Here is a 21,552-nt window from a genome sequence, read left to right as displayed (position 1 = left end):
CAAATAAGTTATTCAACACACAAAATTTTAATCATATTTTATAGAGCATTCAGAATAAATTGGGATTTTTTTTCAGAATTCAAACTGAAGTAATATTTTCAATATAAAAAAGAAAAAGAAATTATACATCAATAGATATAAGGTTGTAATATCAATATTAAAATACTGATAGCGTTAACAAAACAGCAATTGTCATGAAACATCTAACATTTATTTCTTCAGAAACATAACAATTATTTCACATACTGATGTCAATTTTATTTAAAATCTATTCGTCTGGGCTTCATATTAATACATCTTGATTGATCATTTGTCTCTATTTCCAGATTGAAAAATATTAAATTTTAGGTTTTGCACTTTATTCACTAATATGTTAGAAATTAGTACTAGTTTAATGCCATTTGTGATTACTGTTTCAATATGAAAACCATGGTGCATTGTTGAAGTTTGACTTGTGAAAAAACAAAAAACTATTATTTGTATGTAAAAACAAACAGGTCTCTGTAGTTTGAAGTTGTATTGAGTAAATCTCAAATTAAACTTGTTCGAGGTTAGACAGAACCTAGTCTTTAACTGATATTTATATAACTTACACTTATAACATTTCCATATTTGAACATAAATAATATCTTATCACAACACGAAGTCCATTCACTTGGTGTAGACAAATTCTTTTGTATCATAACTTTTCAATGAAAATCTACATAACCCAATATATACCATGTAAAACATTTATCACAAAATTATATCAATCATACATTGTATGTATCTCTCAAAAACACATAAATATCTTATATAATTAAATAAATAATTGAGCAAATCATAGAAATAAATTTGTATTTATAAATACAAGGATATATAACTATTGTGCATTTCTGTATAAAGACTGAACTATAGTGATTCAATCATAAATTTTCAATAGAAGTGAACTTTTAGGAAGAAAACAACTAAGAATAGGCATTATGTTTCAAAAGGGCAGTAAAGGATAAAAAGCTATTAAAGTCACTCAAATAGCATTGATTTTTTTATCACTTATAGCTACATTTATGTTTATATTGTCATCTGCCACTTTCTTCACATATATATAAGTTACTTCATATAATGAAATTGAATACAAAAAGGACAACAGATTGCAGATGTTGGAAGTTTGCACAGAAACTCACAACATGTACAATTCCATTGTTATTTTGAGCACTAATTTAACACTTTGTCTACTTATGAACTCATTTTGCAAATAATTTTACATACACCTAAGTTAACATTCAAAATTAGAAAAAAAAGATATACCGATAGTCTTAAGCAAAATAACTTGCACCAAATGATTTATTGGATTTGATTAGGAAAAATATAAAGAAAGGAAAGTTTGCAACTCTTTTTGAAGCTTTGAGAAAATATATAATCAATGTTAGATTAAAAAAACATCAATAACTTCAAATTTCATTTCATCAGATATCAAAAATACAATATAAATGTAAGATGCCATGTAAATTAAGAAAAATATCTATTAAGATGTCTAATACTGATAGGAAAACCATGGCAGAACATTGCTATTTAAATGGCAGCCAAAACAGATGATATGGCAGTGGTAGCACATTATTACTTTTTGGTGGCAGCAGCCACTTCCTCGTTGTGTTGTATAATGTTCAGTGGTGTGGCAGGTTTCCATACATCTAAATTTTTCACCACATTGATTTCATTTTCTTTCTGTTTTCTTTTCTCTACTTCTCTAAATGTGTCTCTATATAAAAAATGAAACAAGTTACTTTCTGATTACAAATACTTTTATTTTGCAATTTTTATGTACTGGTGTATGTTTTTAGTTTTTTCCTGACTTTATTCTTAATAAAAAATACATAAGAAATGGTTATTAAAATTTCATTTTGAAAGAGATATATAAAAAATCTAAATTACGTTTATACACAGATTTGTTAATTATCCAAACAACTTATAACATGATAAAACAGTCATTTCATCATGAGACAAACAGATAAGTAATTATATATTGAATACATTAATACAATAAAATCTTTGTAAAAATTCTTTAATTGATATTTGCAATGTCAATATTTTATTTTCAAGCTCAAGCTGATGCAAATAGCATAATAAAAATACTACAAAGACACTGTGGTTCTGTTATTTGTTTAATGGACAAAGCATCATCTTAAACAACTGTAAACAGCATTATAAAGCAACATTAAATTCACCAGAAAAGATACCATGAACATAACGTGTCGCTCACCTTGGTCTATGTGCATATTAAACAACGGACACAGATAAATTCATGACAAAATTGTGTTTTGGTGATGTGTTTGTAGATCTTACTTTACTGAACATTCTTGTTGCTACAATTATCTCTATCTATAATGAACTTGGCCCAGTAATAAGAGTGGAAAAAAATTCTAAAATTTACAAAAATTGTTAAAAATTTACAAAAAATGTTAAAAATTGACTATAAAGGGCAATAACTCCTTAGTGGAGACAACTGACAATTTTGGTCATGTTGACTTATTTGTAGATCTTATTTTTCTGAAAATTATTGCTGTTTACAGTTTATCTCTTTCTGCAATAATATTCAAGATAATAATCAAAATCTGCAAAATTTCCTTAAAATTACCAATACGGGGGCAGCAACCCAACAATGGGTTGTCCGATTTGTCCGAAAATTTCAGGGCAGATAGATCTTGACTCGTGACCTATCAACACTTTTACCCCTGTCAGATTGGCTCTAAATGCTTTGGTTACAGAGCTATAAGCCAAAATCTACATTTTACCCCTATGTTCTATTTTTAGACATGGCAGCCATCTTGGTTGGTTGACCAGGTCATCCGACACATTTTTATAACTAGATATCCCAATGATGATTGAGTTAAATTTGGCCCAGTTGTTTCAGAGAAGATTTTTGTAAAAGTTTACAGACGCCGGACAATGGACGCCAAGTGATGAGAAAAGCTCACTTGACCTTTCAGGTCAGGTGAGCTAAAAAGGGGCAGATAACTCAATTTTCATTAATTTTTTTTGGATTTTTTAAAAATAATTGGGCAGTAATCCTGTAATGTAGAGATATGTTAAGGGGGCTCGCGGGTCTAAATAATTTTTTTAATTTAATATAGGATTTCTCTATAGTTTATCTTATACTTCATAGAAAAATGAAATAAAAAAATGGGGTCACCGTTCATTTACGCTCACAATCTGCTTTCGAAAGAAGCATACACTTTTGTTAATGTCCTTTTTTTCTGTTAAACTAATAGGAGAAATAGCGGTAATATCGAAATAAAAAAAGAACTGAATTACAGAAATCGCTTAAATTTTATAATTATTTAGTTTATGTACAGCTTATTCGAAAATAACAATAAAACATATAGGTCACAGATAAGTTAAAAAAGATATTTCAATTTTAATGCCGAAAAATGGCATTTTTGCACCAAAGGGAGATAATTTGGAGCTTGTTCACTGATATCTACAATTTAAAAGTCACATGGAGCCAACACAAATTGATATTTTGGAATGATTTTTGTACCATATGATAAAGTTACAACTACTAAAGGTACTACATAAATTTTGTAATGAAAAATTAAAGTTGATTTTTTTTTCTGAAATTCTTATACCCGCGAGCCTTCTTAACTAAATCATTCTGACAGGTAATAAAGAACCAAGTATGAAATGAAAAATAATTTGAATAAGTCAGACTAAACTGTTAAATAAAAGCTTTTTTCAGTGCTTTCTAACTTGATTCAAACTAAAAGTATGACTATTACATGTACATGTATCATTTATGGTTCATTTAATTTGAACTATTGCAATATAAATTAATTCTTATGTTTGCATTTGACTACAATATGATTAACTAATCATGGGCTTTGCTAATTTTTGAAGGCTGTATGGTGACCTATAGGTGTTAATTTCTGTGTCCTTTTGGTCTCTTGTGGAGAGTTGTTTCATTGGCAATCATACCACATCTTCTTTTTTTATAGTTTCATTTAGTACATAATTGATGATTCAGTTAAAATTACTGTTGGTGCTTAGATAACGAAGAATAATTGTTATTTCAAGCCAACATAATGCTCTGCACTATCATACCACATCCTAAAAAACTATTATAATTTTTGAGTTCTTTGCCTCAAAACAATCACCATTAATTGAAATGTGTCTGTAAATCACAATTTATATACCCTAAACTTCTACAAACCATGTAGTTGTTGATCATGCTAGAATAATACACAGAAGAACCAAGTGTTTTCAAACAGAAATAAGAAGTTAATTAGTAAAAAGTATGCTGAATTATATATGTGTTACATTCAGAAAGATTTTAGGTTCTGATTTTCAAAAATGAGCATAGCAAAGTAAGAAAATGCAGTATTCCAACTGCAACCAGGTTTAAAAACCCTATATATATATAGTGGCTTCAGAAAATAGACAGTTAATATAAATAAATTGTATATCAAAAGAGCATGCAATAAAGAGTAACAATACAAAAATAAAACAAAGGATAACATGTGAAAGAGGAAATGTGCATGCTAAAAGATTATACTACAAATTCATGCTAATAAGAAAGATATGGTACCTTTTGACGGATGGTAAAGGCTGGAGGGGTACGAATGTATCTACTTGTTTTTTGCCAAAATTAGCACTGCAACAAACACACAACACATGGTAAGCAATATAATACACACATACACAAGGTTAAATTGGGAATGGTTTTGTTGTTTGGTATACCAGGAAATTATAATTTTTAACAAAATATAGTCCCATCATTAATTTTGTAAAGTGATAAAATGAATGATTAATACATATTTATGAAAGTAACAATCCTTTTGAAATGGTTCCCACTTAATAAAAAGAATCACAGAATATCTATTCTGATACAGAACCCAGTCACAGCCCATATATATCTTATCTTTAATTAATTTAACAATTCAGATGTCAATAAATTCCTGGCATACCAAAAGGAGACTGAAATACAACTGGCAGGACTGGTATTAATATGTTTATAACATTCAACACAAGGATAAAACACATATATAAGTATCTTCTACAAAGGGATTAGTGTTAGGAAGTCTCTTACACTATTTATAATTAAAACGTTTTTGTTTTAAAATATGATTAATGAAACATTATCAATTATCGTAAACCTTTTAAGTTTATTAATTTTTACTACTGTGAAACAATCATTTGATGGGACGTTTAAATATCTTCAGACGCAAAACAGAGATTGCAAACACTAGTTATTTTTCAAAGAATGAAAGAATAAATAATTAATCATAGTGCAACCTGAATTGCCATAATATACATGATATAATACATATGTTATGAATATATTTTTTTCCAGCCAGCCTTATACGTTTACCAAGCACTGTCATTTAAAAACATTATTATACTGTATAGCTACATTTGATTTGATATAAAACATTAAGTTTTACAATTTTTAAAGATGTTATAAATGCATGTAAGATTGGTTTTGTTATTATAGCTAGCCTATCATTCGATTTATTAATTAATATCTATTAACTTCTTTTTAACTAAAATCTAATATATAATATAAAGTAAGGTCAATTATCAGTAATAAATCTAAAATGAATAGATCTTAATTCTAAAAGAAAGAAAAGACAAAAAAACATATCTATACAATAGAATTTTTAAATGAAGTAACCATATCTCCAAAAATATTCCAAAGACTAACTATATTATTTATAAATGATTCCCTTTCCTATAAATGTAGTTCTCTACAGGAACTTACTAGTCATAGACGTGAACAAAAGATGGCCATGGTTTTTTCCACCTATATATACTACAAAGTCAATGATAGAGGATTTTATATTCTATTTATAGTGTTGGCTTACATTTGTATATCAATAGCTAGATTAGGTATGTTTCTTATATTATTTTCCAGACAAATTCCTTCTATAGAAAATGGAAAGTTGATGTATGATAATTGATTCTTATACATGTATATAAAACAAATGTACTTTTTACATGCTTAATTCTTTACAAAATAAATAATTGGGGCACAGACTGTGCCTAACCTTACATATACTATTTCAAAAGTCATTACTCAAGAAAGGTTAAAAAGGTGCCACCAAAAATCAAACATTTGGTTGAGGTAAACTTTTGTTAAGATTTCAGGACTAACATAATGATTAACAGACTGACAAGGATAATCCATGAACCCTCTCCCCTGGTGGAGTGAGCAAAACAATGTTTCTTGTGATATACTTTTTTTTTCAGTGGGTGAAGCTATAAATTCATTACTTTTTCTATTAAATGGCCACAAAAATCAAACCCTTTAAAATATGGGTACTATATATACAATGTAGCAAAAATGGGAAATCTAGTGACAAAATATTACCTCCCCTGTAAACACAGAAATTTTACTCTTTTCTCTGTGTGTCTCTTTTTAGCAGGGATGCTATTAATAATAAATTCACATGAAAATGTTCTGGTAAAAAGTTACAATAAAATAAGATTTAAATAAAACTAAACATGACTGTAATTATGTTACCATTTCCCTCCTAGAATAACATAATAAAGAGGAATTCAACAAACAATCTCAATTAGTGTTAAAGAAAGTGGTTTAAAATGTTGATATGCCAATAAATTCTTGGACCAAAATTCAATTAAGTTTTCTAATGCATTTGGGTGTATTAAAAATATTCATCTTTTATTTAAGAACCTGCACAGATTTGACTTTTTTAATCTATTATACACGGGAAAAGACAACATTCAACAAATAATTTCTTTAAAATGTACGATTGTTGATCAGAAATAACTTTTGATCAATTTTGTCACCAGCTTTGTTTTATTATTAATTTTCTTGACTTCATCATAAGAGAGATTTTTTTATTATTCTCCTTCATCTATTTAGCCTCTGGTAATATATATTGTAAGAGTTTATAGAGATTTAAAAATTGAAACAATAAAGTCAATAATGCTATGAATGTATATATAGCCAAAAAATTTTAAACTAAAATATTCTCCATAAAACTGAATTATCTTTTGGTCAAAAGAAATAATTCCTATGATTAAATGAACCAATTTTAAGTGAGGTCACCAATTGCTTATTTTATTGCTCATAATATTGTGAAATCATTAGACATTTTTAACATTGTGATTCTGTTAAAAAAGGAAAGTAAATCCTCTTCTTCAAAAGGACAAGATCTTGGATGACTATTGTTACAACACACAGACACAAACAAATGTATGTTAATTCACAGAATGTAACTACCTGACAGTGCTACAAAAATAAAATTTATAGAATCATAGTTATCTTATTACACCTCAATTTTGTTTAAATATATTTTTTACAGATTTATTAAATGTCCACATTGAAAACTTCTTCTTACCACTTAACATTGACTTAGTTATACTTGTACAACAAAGATATCAAATATATTAATAAATAATTACCCGAACTGAGGCAGTGGAAGGGAAGATCCGACTCGATGAAAGCCTGAACTATATTCTGGAGCCTGATAATTCTTGTCCCCTTCAGAGGCATAGGGTAGACCATTCCTCTTATCTATGGTTACTTCTGTAAATAAAAAAACAAACACATGATTTTTTATTTTTCAGGAAGAAGATGGTATTTATCTGACATAGTTTTGTTTAAAACTTTATAAGTACAATATAGTGAGGGAATGTACAGACAAATTTATCCCTTAAGTTTTAATGGCAATCAACTTTTTTTTCAAAGCACCTACAAGCATTTTCATACAAAATTAGAAACATAACATTTTTTTTTTTTTTATAAAATCAAGTCAATATACTAAATTTCGACATAGCAATTGTTGTGATATTAAAATAGAGAATGGAAATGGGGAATGTGTCAAAGAGACAACCCGACCATAGAGCAGACAACAGCAGACGGTCACCAACTATTTCATTTAGAACCTGACATCAAAATATAAAAAGGAATGACCTTTTATAGTGCAATATTATTGGTGTAAGTAATTTTTAAGCATAATTTACTTTGAGTCCAGATTAATTATTGAACAACATTACCATTATCAAATGTCAAACAAACTTAATTTTAACTTAATCTGCATTATCTTATAGTATTACCCCTTCTGCCTCTACCATATAACATTCTATGTGTGATTTCATCAGAGGAAGTATCTGTGGCTCTATGAACACCATTAAATGTACATTTCATCCCTTTACTGGACAGTCCAGGGTCTAATAGCCACTCATTATCCGACCTCCTGTAAGTAACTGAAAAACACGGAAACAATTATTCATTATATCTACAGAAAACAGCAAACATCATCAGATACATATTTGTTTTAAACCAGAGTGATTTAAAGCTTTGTATGTTAGTGAAAACTATCTGTTTACCTTTAAGTCTTTTTGTTTATTGTGTTTTTATGTTGGTCTCTCCTTGATGTGTACTCTCATACCTTTTATTCTAGCTGCGGAACCATAGCTCTTATGTCCTTCTGATATTCTTTACAATTTTCACACCACCAAGGAAGATTTTTTCTATTTCAAATCATTCAGAATTCCTCTTCTATTTGATTACCTCATGACAATTATTGGCACAGATAATGGTAGTTGGATGTAGTCCTCATTCCTTTTTTTTATTATTGTTTTAAGTTTTATCAGGACAATTACACAATTATAAGTAAATACCATTCATTGCAGATTATCATTTATAAGTGGTTTTATAAATCATACATATAATATATCAGATAACAATAGGCTTCAAAAATCAAAACAGACACTATACATTGTATATACATGTACAAGGCTACATATTGAAGACATTACTTTGAACTATAATAGTTTACTTTTATAAATAGTATTTTGGATGGAGAATTGTCTCATTGGCACTCATACCACATCTTCTTACATGTATATCTACATATTGTATTGTACATGTATATACTTCTTCAAAGCCGAGTTCTTACACTAACACTTAGATATATATATATGGCCTTAAGAATACAAGTTCAAAATGACCAATGAGTACTTACATGGGTATGGTCTCATAGCTTTCCAGTTCTCAGGGAAGATCTCTGCTGCTGGGTACTTTGGGTTCTGAGGATGATCTATATATTTCAGTTTGGAAGACCAATCTGGACCAGCTCTGTTCATGATTAATAAAATGTGACTCATAAAATTATTTCATATTGATAACCAAGAATTGTTGAGGAGCAGACAACATACAATTATTTGTAAATGCTGCATGTAGTGTACAAAATGTATATAGGAGTTCTGTATTCAAATTTAACGGACTTCAACAAATGACAAGTATCAATTCGTTTATTGAATACTAATTCATAAAATACAAAGTAGAACACAACAGTATCTGTCTTCATAGCCATCAGGTTTTATGCTATGCATAACTCAAACTGTTTTTAATCAAAATAGTTCATGAACAAATTTGTATATACTATAGGTTTGTTTCTGACAATAAAACTGGATTTTAATCAAATAATAAAGTAAATGTTATCCGATGAAATTCAATGTACAATGCAGGGTTAACCATCTACATGCACATGTACAAATGTAACAAAAACGGAATGACATTATATGAAGATGTTTTTGTGTGTGTGTGTTGCAATGTCGTTTATTTTTAGTTGCACTTCAGTGTTTTCCTCTTATAGTTGATGTGTTTCCATCAGTTTTACTTTGTAACTGAAATTTGTTTTCTCTCAATCGATTTATGACTGTTGAACAGCGCCATACTTCCTCGTTTTCATTTGAAAAAAAACAAAAAACTGCCAAGGACAAAATGTGTCTGAAATAAATAAGATGGTACAAGATATGACTTACTCTGAATATTGAACCTGCACGTTCTGGTTATGTGGTGTCCATTCATCATAGAAACCATACCCGTGTGGTATATATCGTCTACCTCTGGGTTTGTAGGGGCCATAATCAGTACAAATATTCTGTAGCTGTGGGTAGTGTCGCTTTTCACGTTCTGAAATTAAAAATAAATCATCATGTTCAAGATCTTCTCTATAGTTAATGGTGATCATTTAACTGCACATGCATTGTATATTTATAAACACAGCCTCATGTACATGTATTTCTAAAAAAGCTACTGCTCTATAATTACTAACCAAAATAAACAGACTGTAATCCTGATAGGACTGTTTTAACGTTTTATACATGGTGTACATGAATGATGTATACATGTGTAAATAGGTTTATTCTAAACCTGTTGGGCGACATAAATGTTCTGCACATATCAAAATGACCTTAAGAGCTATATATTCGCAGCTACATTTGTACTTCTACATTTTAACACTGTATAGTTTGTCCCCCTTTTTTTCAAAATCATGGATCTGCATCTCCTAAAGGCTATTATGTCTGCAAAAAGCTTAATGGAGCTGGTGTCACGTTTTTGTTTTGTTTACCATGTCCACTCTAATTGAAGTTTGTTTGTTTATTATCTTTTTACCTGGAGATATTTCAGCTGGATCAGCTGATTAATTAATATTAATTTTACCTTTCTTTCCCGGTCTTCCAATTTCTGTTGTTACGTGCAACATTTTGTATCTTTTTTACTTTAACGTTTGAACCTAAATATTGACTCTCGTTACATATTGATTTTACTTATAATTAATTCGTGGTCTTTTGTAAACATGTAAACAAAAGTTTAAACACCGCCATGTGCCGGAAAGGAAGCCGTGACCTTGGTGATTTACACGCATGAACAGGTACTTTCTCTCACGACATCTGACGGACGTTTCACTCTTAATTGATTTCAGGAAAAGTAACTCTAAATAAAAAAACTGAAAAAAATAGGTTTTTATCTATAATATTAGTCGAAGGTTTTATTAACAAAATATTTTTGAAATAAGCAGGAAATCGATTTTTAAAAAAAGCTTTCAATATATAAATTCGTTAACAGCCCGAATAAATGAAAAAGAAGATGTGGTGTGATGTATATTTATGAATTAATAGAAAACTGCTCTATAAATATAAATAACAATAAATAAGCTTTATTTAGAGTCGGCATGGTATATAACATAGACAAGCATAAGCTTTAATGAGCTTTGAACCGACATCTCTATCAGCAGGACACAGACTGGCTGTGATTTGTTTTTTCTTTAACTAAATTATTTTAAAGTTTATGTTTATATGCTACCGTAATATAGAAAAAAAATACCAGCCCAAGGTTTAATCAGAACCATATAAAACTGGTCCCTGATTTCATACGCTAGTTGTAATAGAAACTATGCAGATTTTACAGTAAGAACGACTGCACAAGTTACATTTAGGCAAGGGCGGTTTTAGCTACAGAAAACAAAAATCTCCCCCATTTATGACAATTTAGAAACAAAAAAAATTATAACATGGGAAAACTTGAATACTCGAAATTTTCTAATTTAATATAAAAACGACATACGAATTGATTTACAATTATTGAACAAAACCCACAGCTTTAAATGCGTTACCCGTTTGACGTTTTTTTAACGCCATTTGAAAATGTTCACTGTTCAAAGTCAACGAGCAACGCTGATTGATTGATTATACCTGATTTAGTGAGAAAAAATCTTCGCCAGATACAATCTCTTCCAGAAAGAACTGCTAACTCTGCAGTATTACTACTGTTAGGAGCACTACCAATAGAAGCAGAAATTCATAAAAGAGTTTTGTCTCTCCTACTTGCACTACTTACATGTGAAAATGAAAAAATACATCAGCTTATGGAAAGACAAATAACAACAAACTTTGATAACAAACATAGCTTCTTTTCTAGAGTTATGGATATATTAGATCTGTATGAACTCCCAACTATCATACAACTTAAAAGCAATGTTCCAAAGAAAGAACAATGGAAAAGAACTATCAAACTGAAAGTAGACACATTTTGGAAGGACAAGACCTTAATACAATCTGAAGGAAAAACAAGCTTAAAATTCATGAATATGGAAAACTCTGAGATCAATAAATATCACCAAGTTTGGAAAATAAAGCATTTGCCTGGTTTTGAACTTAGAAAAGCAATAATCAAGACTAGAATGATAACTGGAACATACATACTTCAGGCAGATCAACATAAATTCACTCCGTATACAGTAGATCCAACTTGCCAATTATGTCAAACCGCCAATGAAGACATAACTCATTTCATGACAACATGTCCAATACTCAGTACTACGAGAGAAAAATATTTCCTTGATATAAGAAAATATATCACTGATAAAATCACTCCAGCAAAATGGAACTGCACCTTCGTGAACAAAACAGCAATAGTTCAATTGCTAATAGACTGTTCAAAATACAAGGAGTTGTTTGATAGCTGTGAAAAATTCATGGAAAATATTGAAAACAAAACTAGAAACATGTTATTTCAAATGCATATAGAGAGACTGAAAATTTTAGACAACAAATAGAATCACATAATATGCATATATATATATATATAGTTATCTAAAGATACATATATAATAAAGTGGAAGAATTGACAACCAAATGAGAATAATGATTATCATAAGTGACATATATAATACCAACACAGAGTCTGTCATTTAATAATTGTAAGAATCTAAAATATTTAAAAAATCACTATCCCCAACAGCCTTATACAATTTATTATACAGTGCTTAGCATTAATATAACCTTTTTAAATCTTTTGTTAGGGGCAAAACAAGTTTTTTATAACTTTTTAAAAGATTTTTAATATACATTGATCATGAAGTACATAACATTCCACTAAGAAAAACTGCCTTTTTAGATTTTATTGAATTCTTACATCTTAGATATAGGAAGATGTGGTGTGAGTGCCAATGAGACAACTCTCCATCCAAATAACAATTTAAAAATTAAACCATTATAGGTTAAAGTACGGCCTTCAACACGGAGCCTTGGCTCACACCGAACAACAAGCTATAAAGGGCCCCAAAATTACTAGTGTAAAACCATTCAAACGGGAAAACCAACGGTCTAATCTATATAAACAAAACGAGAAACGAGAAACACGTATATATTACATAAACAAACGACAACTACTGTACATCAGATTCCTGACTTAGGACAGGTGCAAACATTTGCAGCGGGATTAAACGTTTTAATGGGCCCAAACCTTCTCCCTTTTTCTGAAACAATAGCATAACATCACAACATATAAAAACATACGATAAAATATCAATTAGCAGACTTAACTCAATCAAAAAACGTATGATTACACAAAGAACGAATAAATTTGATCTGCGATATCTGAATACAAATGCACAGTTAATTAAATATTAGAGACAAACAGTCATGACCAAAAGGCTCTCAAACAAATTCTTAGCCTATTATTATTTTAATACACAGATCTTTTTGGTCTTTGGTTTGTAATTATAGAGCAGTAGCTTTTTTAGAAATACATGTACATGAGGCTGTGTTTATAAATATACAATGCATGTGCAGTTAAATGATCAACATTAACTATAGAGAAGATCTTGAACATGATGATTTATTTTTAATTTCAGAACGTGAAAAGCGACACTACCCACAGCTACAGAATATTTGTACTGATTATGGCCCCTACAAACCCAGAGGTAGACGATATATACCACACGGGTATGGTTTCTATGATGAATGGACACCACATAACCAGAACGTGCAGGTTCAATATTCAGAGTAAGTCATATCTTGTACCATCTTATTTATTTCAGACACATTTTGTCCTTGGCAGTTGGTTTTTTTTTTCAAATGAAGACGAGGAAGTATGGCGCTGTTCAACAGTCATAAATCGATTGAGAGAAAACAAATTTCGGTTACAAACTAAAACTGATGGAAACACGTCAACTATAAGAGGAAAACACTGAAGTGCAACTAAAAATAAACGACATTGCAACACACACACACAAAAACATCTTCATATAATGTCATTCCGTTTTTTGTTACATTTGTACATGTGCATGTAGATGGTTAACCCTGCATTGTACATTGAATTTCATCGGATAACATTTACTTTATTATTTGATTAAAATCCAGTTTTATTGTCAGAAACAAACCTATAGTATATACAAATTTGTTCATGAACTATTTTGATTAAAAACAGTTTGAGTTATGCATAGCATAAAACCTGATGGCTATGAAGACAGATACTGTTGTGTTCTACATTGTATTTTATGAATTAGTATTCAATAAACGAATTGATACTTGTCATTTGTTGAAGTCCGTTAAATTTGAATACAGAACTCCTATAAACATTTTGTACACTACATGTACAGTAGTTGTCGTTTGTTTATATAATATATACGTGTTTCTCGTTTCTCGTTTTGTTTATATAGATTAGACCGTTGGTTTTCCCGTTTGAATGGTTTTACACTAGTAATTTTGGGGCCCTTTATAGCTTGTTGTTCGGTGTGAGCCAAGGCTCCGTGTTGAAGGCCGTACTTTAACCTATAATGGTTTAATTTTTAAATTGATATTTGGATGGAGAGTTGTCTCATTGGCACTCACACCACATCTTCCTATATCTATTGTATGGTGGAATACTTTGTAATAATAAGGTCCATATAAATATGCCCTGCATGACATTCCTATTGTTAAGTGTTTATTTATATGTGCTGTACATATGTTGGAAAATTTTTTGTTTTATCATTTTAAAAACAAAATTTGAAGTTAAGGGAAAACTCCATATATATTTGGAGGTGCTCCTAATTAAAGGAGGCTTATACCAAGAAGAAGAAGTACAGTAAAAATAATGTAAGATTTAGAATTTTTCAATTTACCCTTATTTGATAGATATAAGTAGATGTGGTATGAGTGCCAATGAGACAACCCTCAATCCTAGACACAATTTGTAAAGGTAAGCCATGAGCCTGAATTGAAATAAACTTATTAATATTAAGTATATTATTTTAAAATAAGACTGAATTATGTGACTAAAGAAGAAAAACTGAATTCTACTCTGCAGTGATCACAACTTATGAAGACAAATTTTCTTTATCAAAAGCCCATTCCAACAAAAAATAAATATATTAAAAATACCAAAATATTCTTGTCTATCACACTTCCAAAAAGAAAAAAAAATACACCTATATCTTCCCATGGATTTCAAAGTTTAAAATAAAACCTAAATTGCTACGTCTCACGTTGTAAAATTAAGAACTTTATCTATAATATTACGGGATAATCACCTAACCAGAGAGATAAGGCATTAACGAAATAGAATTGTAAACAAGGTTCGTAAGTATAGATCTGCATAAATATCATACATTATAATTGATAGCATACGCTTGAAGTCACAGAATATTTTTTTTTATATAAAAGCACAAAAAATAGCCATTGAATAATACGTAAAGCATCCATGCAACGCTGACATGCTTATAGATTGGTATTATTCAATGGCTACATTTATATGGCCAATTTCTATTCCATATATCAACCTATTTAGCGGATCAATATAAAAAAAAGTAGGAGATCCGAGCATCCCGAATGATTACTCAATTCCGTCACTTGTTTTAAGTGCCTTTCCATATGGAAAATTAGTGTGACAGCTTCCTTGGGATCTTTATCGTAGTATATACTTTTATATATACTGATACAATTGAGAATGGAAATGTAGAATGTGACAAAGAGACAGCAATCCGACCATATAGCAGAAAACAACAGAAGGCCACCAAAGGGTCTTCAACACAACGAAATAATTCCGCACCCGGACTTATTATATTATTATTGCGAAATGTATAAAAGCAATTTTTCTCTCATTGTTATAATCTGTTGCAGATACTTGAAATGTGGAAAGTACGTACAAGAATGTTAACAGTATTGAAGCAAATTGCAGTCATTTTAGTTCTCCTGTGTCTACAGTACTGCTTATCTGATCCGTGTCCGTCACCATGCTGGTGTTTATATAATAACACAACTGTTGTGTGTAACCAAACAGGGATAACAGCAATACCAAAAGGTTTACCCAGAAATACGATAGCATTGCTTCTAAGGTCCAACGAAATCTCGCACATACCGAAGGCTGCATTTGATGGACTATACCAGCTTAGTTACATAGACATGACAAGAAATAAGTTACAAGATAATAGCATTGAAAGAGGAGCATTTAATTTGTCAAGCATAGACATGATAGACTTGTCGGCAAATCTCTTTACCTCAATTCCACAAGAACTTCCACCAAAACTTTTAACTTTGAATTTCTACAACAACCCTATTTCGACACTTAAGACCAATAGTTTCGTACATGCAACATCCATACAATACCTTAACATGCTCGCAAATCAAATATATACAGCCGAGGAACATGCCTTTGATCCATTGATAAATGTTCGAGTGATCGACTTAAGTTCAAACAGTCTTAACGATAGCAGTTTAAGTCCGAAAGCGTTCTCCAAAAATTTGAAGCTAAATGAATTGAGTTTAAACTATAATCAGATGCAAGCTATACCAGATACATCCTATCTTCCAAGTTCTTTACAAAAATTAAATATATATGGTAACGAGATAACAATGATACCGTCATATGCATTCAAATCATTGTCGAACCTAACAAACTTGGCAGTAGCACAGGGAACCATTAACTCTATTGAAGACAATGCGTTTTTCGGCTTAGACAATCTAAGGTTCCTTGATTTAAGTCAAGGACATTTGTCGGGTACAATAACACATTTAACATTTAATGGTCTGGTGTCACTACAAGGCTTGTCACTAGACATAAATAACGTTTCTAAAATTGAAGCAGGAGCTTTTTATCCTATGAAAAATCTACAAGAACTTGGACTTAGTGAGAATAAATTGATGGCAATAGAGCCTGCAGTACTGGATACAACGTTTATTCCGAAATTATCAGCAGTTTATATTTACGGAAATCCATGGACATGTGATTGTCATTTAAGATGGCTGAGGGAGAAAATGGACAATGCTTCTTACAAAGTAGGCTCTCCTAGTCTTACTGACTGTGCAGGGCCTCTCAATGTCGCGGGAAAGACATGGGCGGATCTTAAACCAAGTGATTTTGTTTGTAAATAAAACAGAAATTGCAACGAATTCTTGTTTATTGTCATGATTGTGAGTTAATAGGTAGAAAATGAGAATTACTTCAAACAAAAATATAAGCTCTATTCAACATATTACAAAGACTTCATAAACATACTAGTATTATAATCGCTATTGTAAAGCTAATTATGGCAAAAGTCTAGCTTTGGTTTGATAAATTTATGATATATGAAATAATTGGTGATTTGTGTATATATCTTAGATATGTGTAGATTTGTGTATATATTTATAACAAGAGTGTTTGACAAATAAAGATAATAGTATATAATATACACATCTATTTTGACTTAAGTTTACAATGTAAGTATACATATCACATCAAGTTAATATATTTTGCTACGATATATATACTATTAGTTTTATGCATTACTCAATATAAGCTTATTTTCAACTAAGAGATACTGTTAACGTGTTATGTTCTTCTTAAACGGTAGTGATTTGTCTAAAGGTCACATAGCAGTTACGAAAAAAACCCATCACCGACTTGATACTAAAAGAGAATTTATACATTTACGACTACATCATGAAGACAAGCGGTTGTGAATGTTATATTGATGAAATTGGTTTACCTTGTAACGTAATATTTCAAGAGTAGTTTACACATAGAGTATGAAGCACATTTGAAGAAGGCACAAATGTTTTGCTTTGTAATTTCATATTAAAAAAAAATTGTATTGATATCAAAATGATTACTATGACATTACAAAACGTGTTTTATTAAGTTCGCTCGGTACCAAAACGTGAGAAATTGTAAAACGTTAGAAATAAACTCATCATAGATACCGGGACTAAATTTAGTATATACGTCAAACGCGCGTTTCGTCTACAAAAGACTCATCAGTGACGCTTGAATCCAAAGAAGTTAAAAAGGCCCAAAAAGGTACGAAGTTGAAGAGCATTGAGGACCAAAATTCCTAAACGTTTTGCCAAATACAGCTAAGAAAGTACAACCAGTAGTAATTATTCTAATACGTCATTATCAAATTTCTGTATCCTCTAATATACAAAAACAATTAGACTGAAAACAACCAAGACTTCAAGCGCAATTGCCAAATTTTGTTAACATTCTGACGATCGCCAAAGCTTGATGCGCAATATCTCATTTGTACTGCAGATAAAATTTTGCTTCAACTTTAAATCTATTTTACCGTCAGGTAAAACCTTTGACCAATTATGATATCTAGACCTGGGCTGAAATTGGAAAATAAACCGACTTGCGGTCAAAACCCTGAAAGTTCAATGTTACCTTATAGAAACAAAATAACTTCAAAGTTGAATTTATTTCAGCACACTTGATGGTCAATGATGACAGTTATAATGGTTCTCCTGTACCTTCATCTGATGGTCAATGATGACAGTTATAATGGTTCTCCTGTACCTTCATCTGATGGTCAATGATGACAGTTATAATGGTTCTCCTGTACCTTCATCTGATGGTCAATGATGACAGTTATAATGGTTCTCCTGTACCTTCATCTGATGGTCAATGATGACAGTTATAATGGTTCTCCTGTACCTTCATCTGATGGTCAATGATGACAGTTATAATGGTTCTCCTGTACCTTCATCTGATGGTCAATGATGACAGTTATTATGGTTCTCCTGTACCTTCATCTGATGGTCAATGATGACAGTTATAATGGTTCACCTGTACCTTCATCTGATGGTCAATGATGACAGTTATTATGGTTATCCTGTACCTTCATCTGATGGTCAATGATGACAGTTATTATGGTTCTCATGTACCTTCATCTGATGGTCAATGATGACAGTTATAATGGTTCTCCTGTACCTTCATCTGATGGTCAATGATGACAGTTATTATGGTTCTCCTGTACCTTCATCTGATGGTCAATGATGACAGTTATAATGGTTCTCCTGTACCTTCATCTGATGGTCAATGATGACAGTTATTATGGTTATCCTGTACCTTCATCTGATGGTCAATGATGACAGTTATTATGGTTCTCCTGTACCTTCATCTGATGGTCAATGATGACAGTTATAATGGTTCTCCTGTACCTTCATCTGATGGTCAATGATGACAGTTATTATGGTTCTCCTGTACCTTCATCTGATGGTCAATGATGACAGTTATAATGGTTCTCCTGTACCTTCATCTGATGGTCAATGATGACAGTTATTATGGTTATCCTGTACCTTCATGATGACAGTTATTATGGTTCTCCTGTACCTTCATCTGATGGTCAATGATGACAGTTATAATGGTTCTCCTGTACCTTCAACTGATGGTCAATGATGACAGTTATAATGGTTCTCCTGTACCTTCATCTGATGGTCAATGATGACAGTTATAATGGTTCTCCTGTACCTTCATCTGATGGTCAATGATGACAGTTATAATGGTTCTCCTGTACCTTCATCTGATGTTATAATGGTTCTCCTGTACCTTCATCTGATGTTATTTACCACGATCTCCCAAGCAGGTGAATGTCCTTCTCCTTGCACATGTCAAACCGAAAATACTGAAGTGTATTGTAATGGGATAGGAATTACCGAAATTCCAAAGAATTTACCAATAACGACAGTTTCTTTATATCTCGGATCGAATCAGATAAAAGTAGTACCAACAGATTCATTTAGCGGATTGATTCATCTTCAGTCGCTTGATCTTACAGATAACCAGTTTAAAGAAGGAAGTATACAAGACGGTGCACTTGATTTACCTAGCATTGCCAATTTGGATTTATCGATAAATAAATTCACTTCAATTCCACAAATACTACCTCCTAAACTAATTGGATTTGCGATAGCTTATAACCCAATTCAAACATTGACAGCCTCAAGTTTTGTTAAATACCCTTCTATTCAGTATTTAACTGTAAGTAATACAAATCTTAGCAAGATTGAAGAACACGCATTCGACCCATTGACCGGTGCTATTAACATAGCCATAAGCTTCAACCAGTTGGAGGACGGAAGCATACCTCTAACAGCCTTTTTTAAAAATCAGAATCTGACGTATTTATCTTTGAGATACAACAATCTTAAAACATTTCCAAACATGACATATTTTCCTGCAACTTTGCAAAATTTTGATTTCGTTGGAAATCCCATAACTGTCATACCATCATATGGTTTCCGACATCTACCGAACATCCAGGTTATTGAGATTCGGGATAGTCCCCTTTCTACTCTTGCTGATTACGCATTCTTTGGATTAACAAAAGTAACAATTGTAAATTTCATGGACAATCAAATTTCATCACCGATTACCAATCATACATTAGATGGACTAACAGCATTAAAAACAATATACCTTACCGACAATAAGATAAGTAAAATAGAGACAGGAGCATTTCATTCCTTGACAAGCATACAAGATGTATGGTTGAGTGATAACAAGCTTAGTACCCTCGACCCTGGAGTCCTCGATACCAAATTTATGCCACGTTTGTCTTCAGTTTTTATGGATTTTAATCCATGGATTTGTGACTGTCACCTGAAATGGCTGAGGGAAAAAATGGACAATGCAACATACACTATAATGTATCCACATATTATTGTTTGTAGTGGACCATCCAAAGTTGCCGGAAAAGCATGGGATGTCTTGAAACCCGAGGACTTTGTATGCGAAAATTAATTTCAGTTTAATTACAGATGCTTTAATGACAAGTTCTTTGGAGAGTAAAAATAAAACCAATTATAGCTTATTTGTAGGTTCTTACAAATGTGTAGTACGAAAATTGTTCACATTAGTTATGGTATTTTGTTAAGAAATGCATAAATTCTAACGAGATATGCTACAGTTTAAAACATTTTTTTTTTATTATGATCGAAAAGTGAACACGATAATCTACAGGTTTTCAATAATAAGAGATTTCTACAAAATATATCAAAGTATGATATGTTCGAAAAAAAACCGGAGAACAATTTAAAAATTAGACTTTTGATGAACAAATTTTGGATTATACTTTGAACACTTTTCGTCCATTCACTCTTCTGCGTAGGTGTCAGGTTTTTCAGTTTACCAATATTTAAACCTCGAATCAATAAAAAGATATGTATTGTCAAAATGTGGAACTGATCCAACAATCTTTGTATCGTTAGTATGCAATAAAAACCAAAAAAACAAACAAACCGGGAAAACTAAATTTGAACCGACACATGTTAAAATACGCGTCCATTTACATATTCATTATTATACGTATATTCAGCTTTCCTTGACAATCAACAGTTTGACGAATAAGCTTTCGTTTACTGTTAAAATATGTTATGCTATATATGAGACAGAGAACTAATTGCAAATGTAATGTTCAAACAATATTTTTTTAACTGGAATTCATTTCCATTGAGAGAAAAAAGCGTTCTACATATGAAAAGGTACTTTATCAGTATAGACATATTCTATACTGTATAAAGATAAGATAAATATATCGTATAAGGCTGTCAAAACTGGTTTATATCCGAAGAATTTAACCTTTCTGTAAGTAGAAACTTATTTTTGACGCGTTATTGTGTTAATATACTACCAATAAGTTAATACAAACGCAAAATACCACATTGTTGCACCAACAACTTGCTATAATTTTGGAAGCTACGAACATAAGCAAATCGTTCTAGAAAATAAAAATGTGAAAA

At 30.9% G+C, this 21,552-nt stretch overlaps 3 protein-coding genes across 6 annotated transcripts in view; 2 read left to right on the top strand and 1 right to left on the bottom strand.

The window, feature by feature from the left end:
• Nucleotides 1–315: 315 nt before the first annotated feature.
• The window catches only part of LOC134688507 (spermatogenesis-associated serine-rich protein 1-like), a 69,093-nt gene continuing 47,856 nt past the window's right edge, over nt 316–21,552 (bottom strand). The window contains exons 1-7 of one of the 4 annotated variants that reach the window (XM_063549280.1): nt 10,451–10,673; nt 9,769–9,919; nt 8,967–9,079; nt 8,056–8,205; nt 7,402–7,525; nt 4,562–4,627; nt 316–1,738 (exon numbers count right to left, since the gene is read on the bottom strand). In XM_063549280.1, the coding sequence (XP_063405350.1) occupies nt 1,597–1,738; nt 4,562–4,627; nt 7,402–7,525; nt 8,056–8,205; nt 8,967–9,079; nt 9,769–9,919; nt 10,451–10,493 (789 nt within the window). In that variant the 5' untranslated portion in view covers nt 10,494–10,673 and the 3' untranslated portion in view covers nt 316–1,596. Of the gene's footprint in view, nt 1,739–4,561; nt 4,628–6,324; nt 6,404–7,401; nt 7,526–8,055; nt 8,206–8,966; nt 9,080–9,768; nt 9,920–10,450; nt 10,674–21,552 lie in introns of those variants that run through there. The other 3 variants (XM_063549279.1, XM_063549281.1, XM_063549283.1) reach the window with 3 other exon arrangements.
• Nucleotides 15,677–16,982, top strand: LOC134686621 (insulin-like growth factor-binding protein complex acid labile subunit). The gene has a single exon (XM_063546297.1). The coding sequence runs from the start codon at nt 15,682–15,684 to the stop codon at nt 16,921–16,923; it is 1,242 nt and encodes a 413-aa protein (XP_063402367.1). The 5' UTR covers nt 15,677–15,681; the 3' UTR covers nt 16,924–16,982.
• On the top strand, nt 19,268–20,624 carry LOC134686422 (slit homolog 3 protein-like). The gene has a single exon (XM_063546091.1). The coding sequence runs from the start codon at nt 19,268–19,270 to the stop codon at nt 20,552–20,554; it is 1,287 nt and encodes a 428-aa protein (XP_063402161.1). The 3' UTR covers nt 20,555–20,624.

This window comes from Mytilus trossulus, chromosome 10, assembly GCF_036588685.1.
Source record: "Mytilus trossulus isolate FHL-02 chromosome 10, PNRI_Mtr1.1.1.hap1, whole genome shotgun sequence".
NCBI classification, from domain to species: Eukaryota; Metazoa; Mollusca; class Bivalvia; order Mytilida; family Mytilidae; genus Mytilus; species Mytilus trossulus.
This window is presented reverse-complemented; position numbering and strand designations above follow the sequence as displayed.

Coding starts and splice junctions, on each gene's coding strand:
- LOC134686621 (XM_063546297.1), top strand. CDS start 15,682: ATGTGGAAAGTACGTACAAGAATGTTAACAGTATTGAAGCAAATTGCA.
- LOC134686422 (XM_063546091.1), top strand. CDS start 19,268: ATGGTTCTCCTGTACCTTCATCTGATGGTCAATGATGACAGTTATAAT.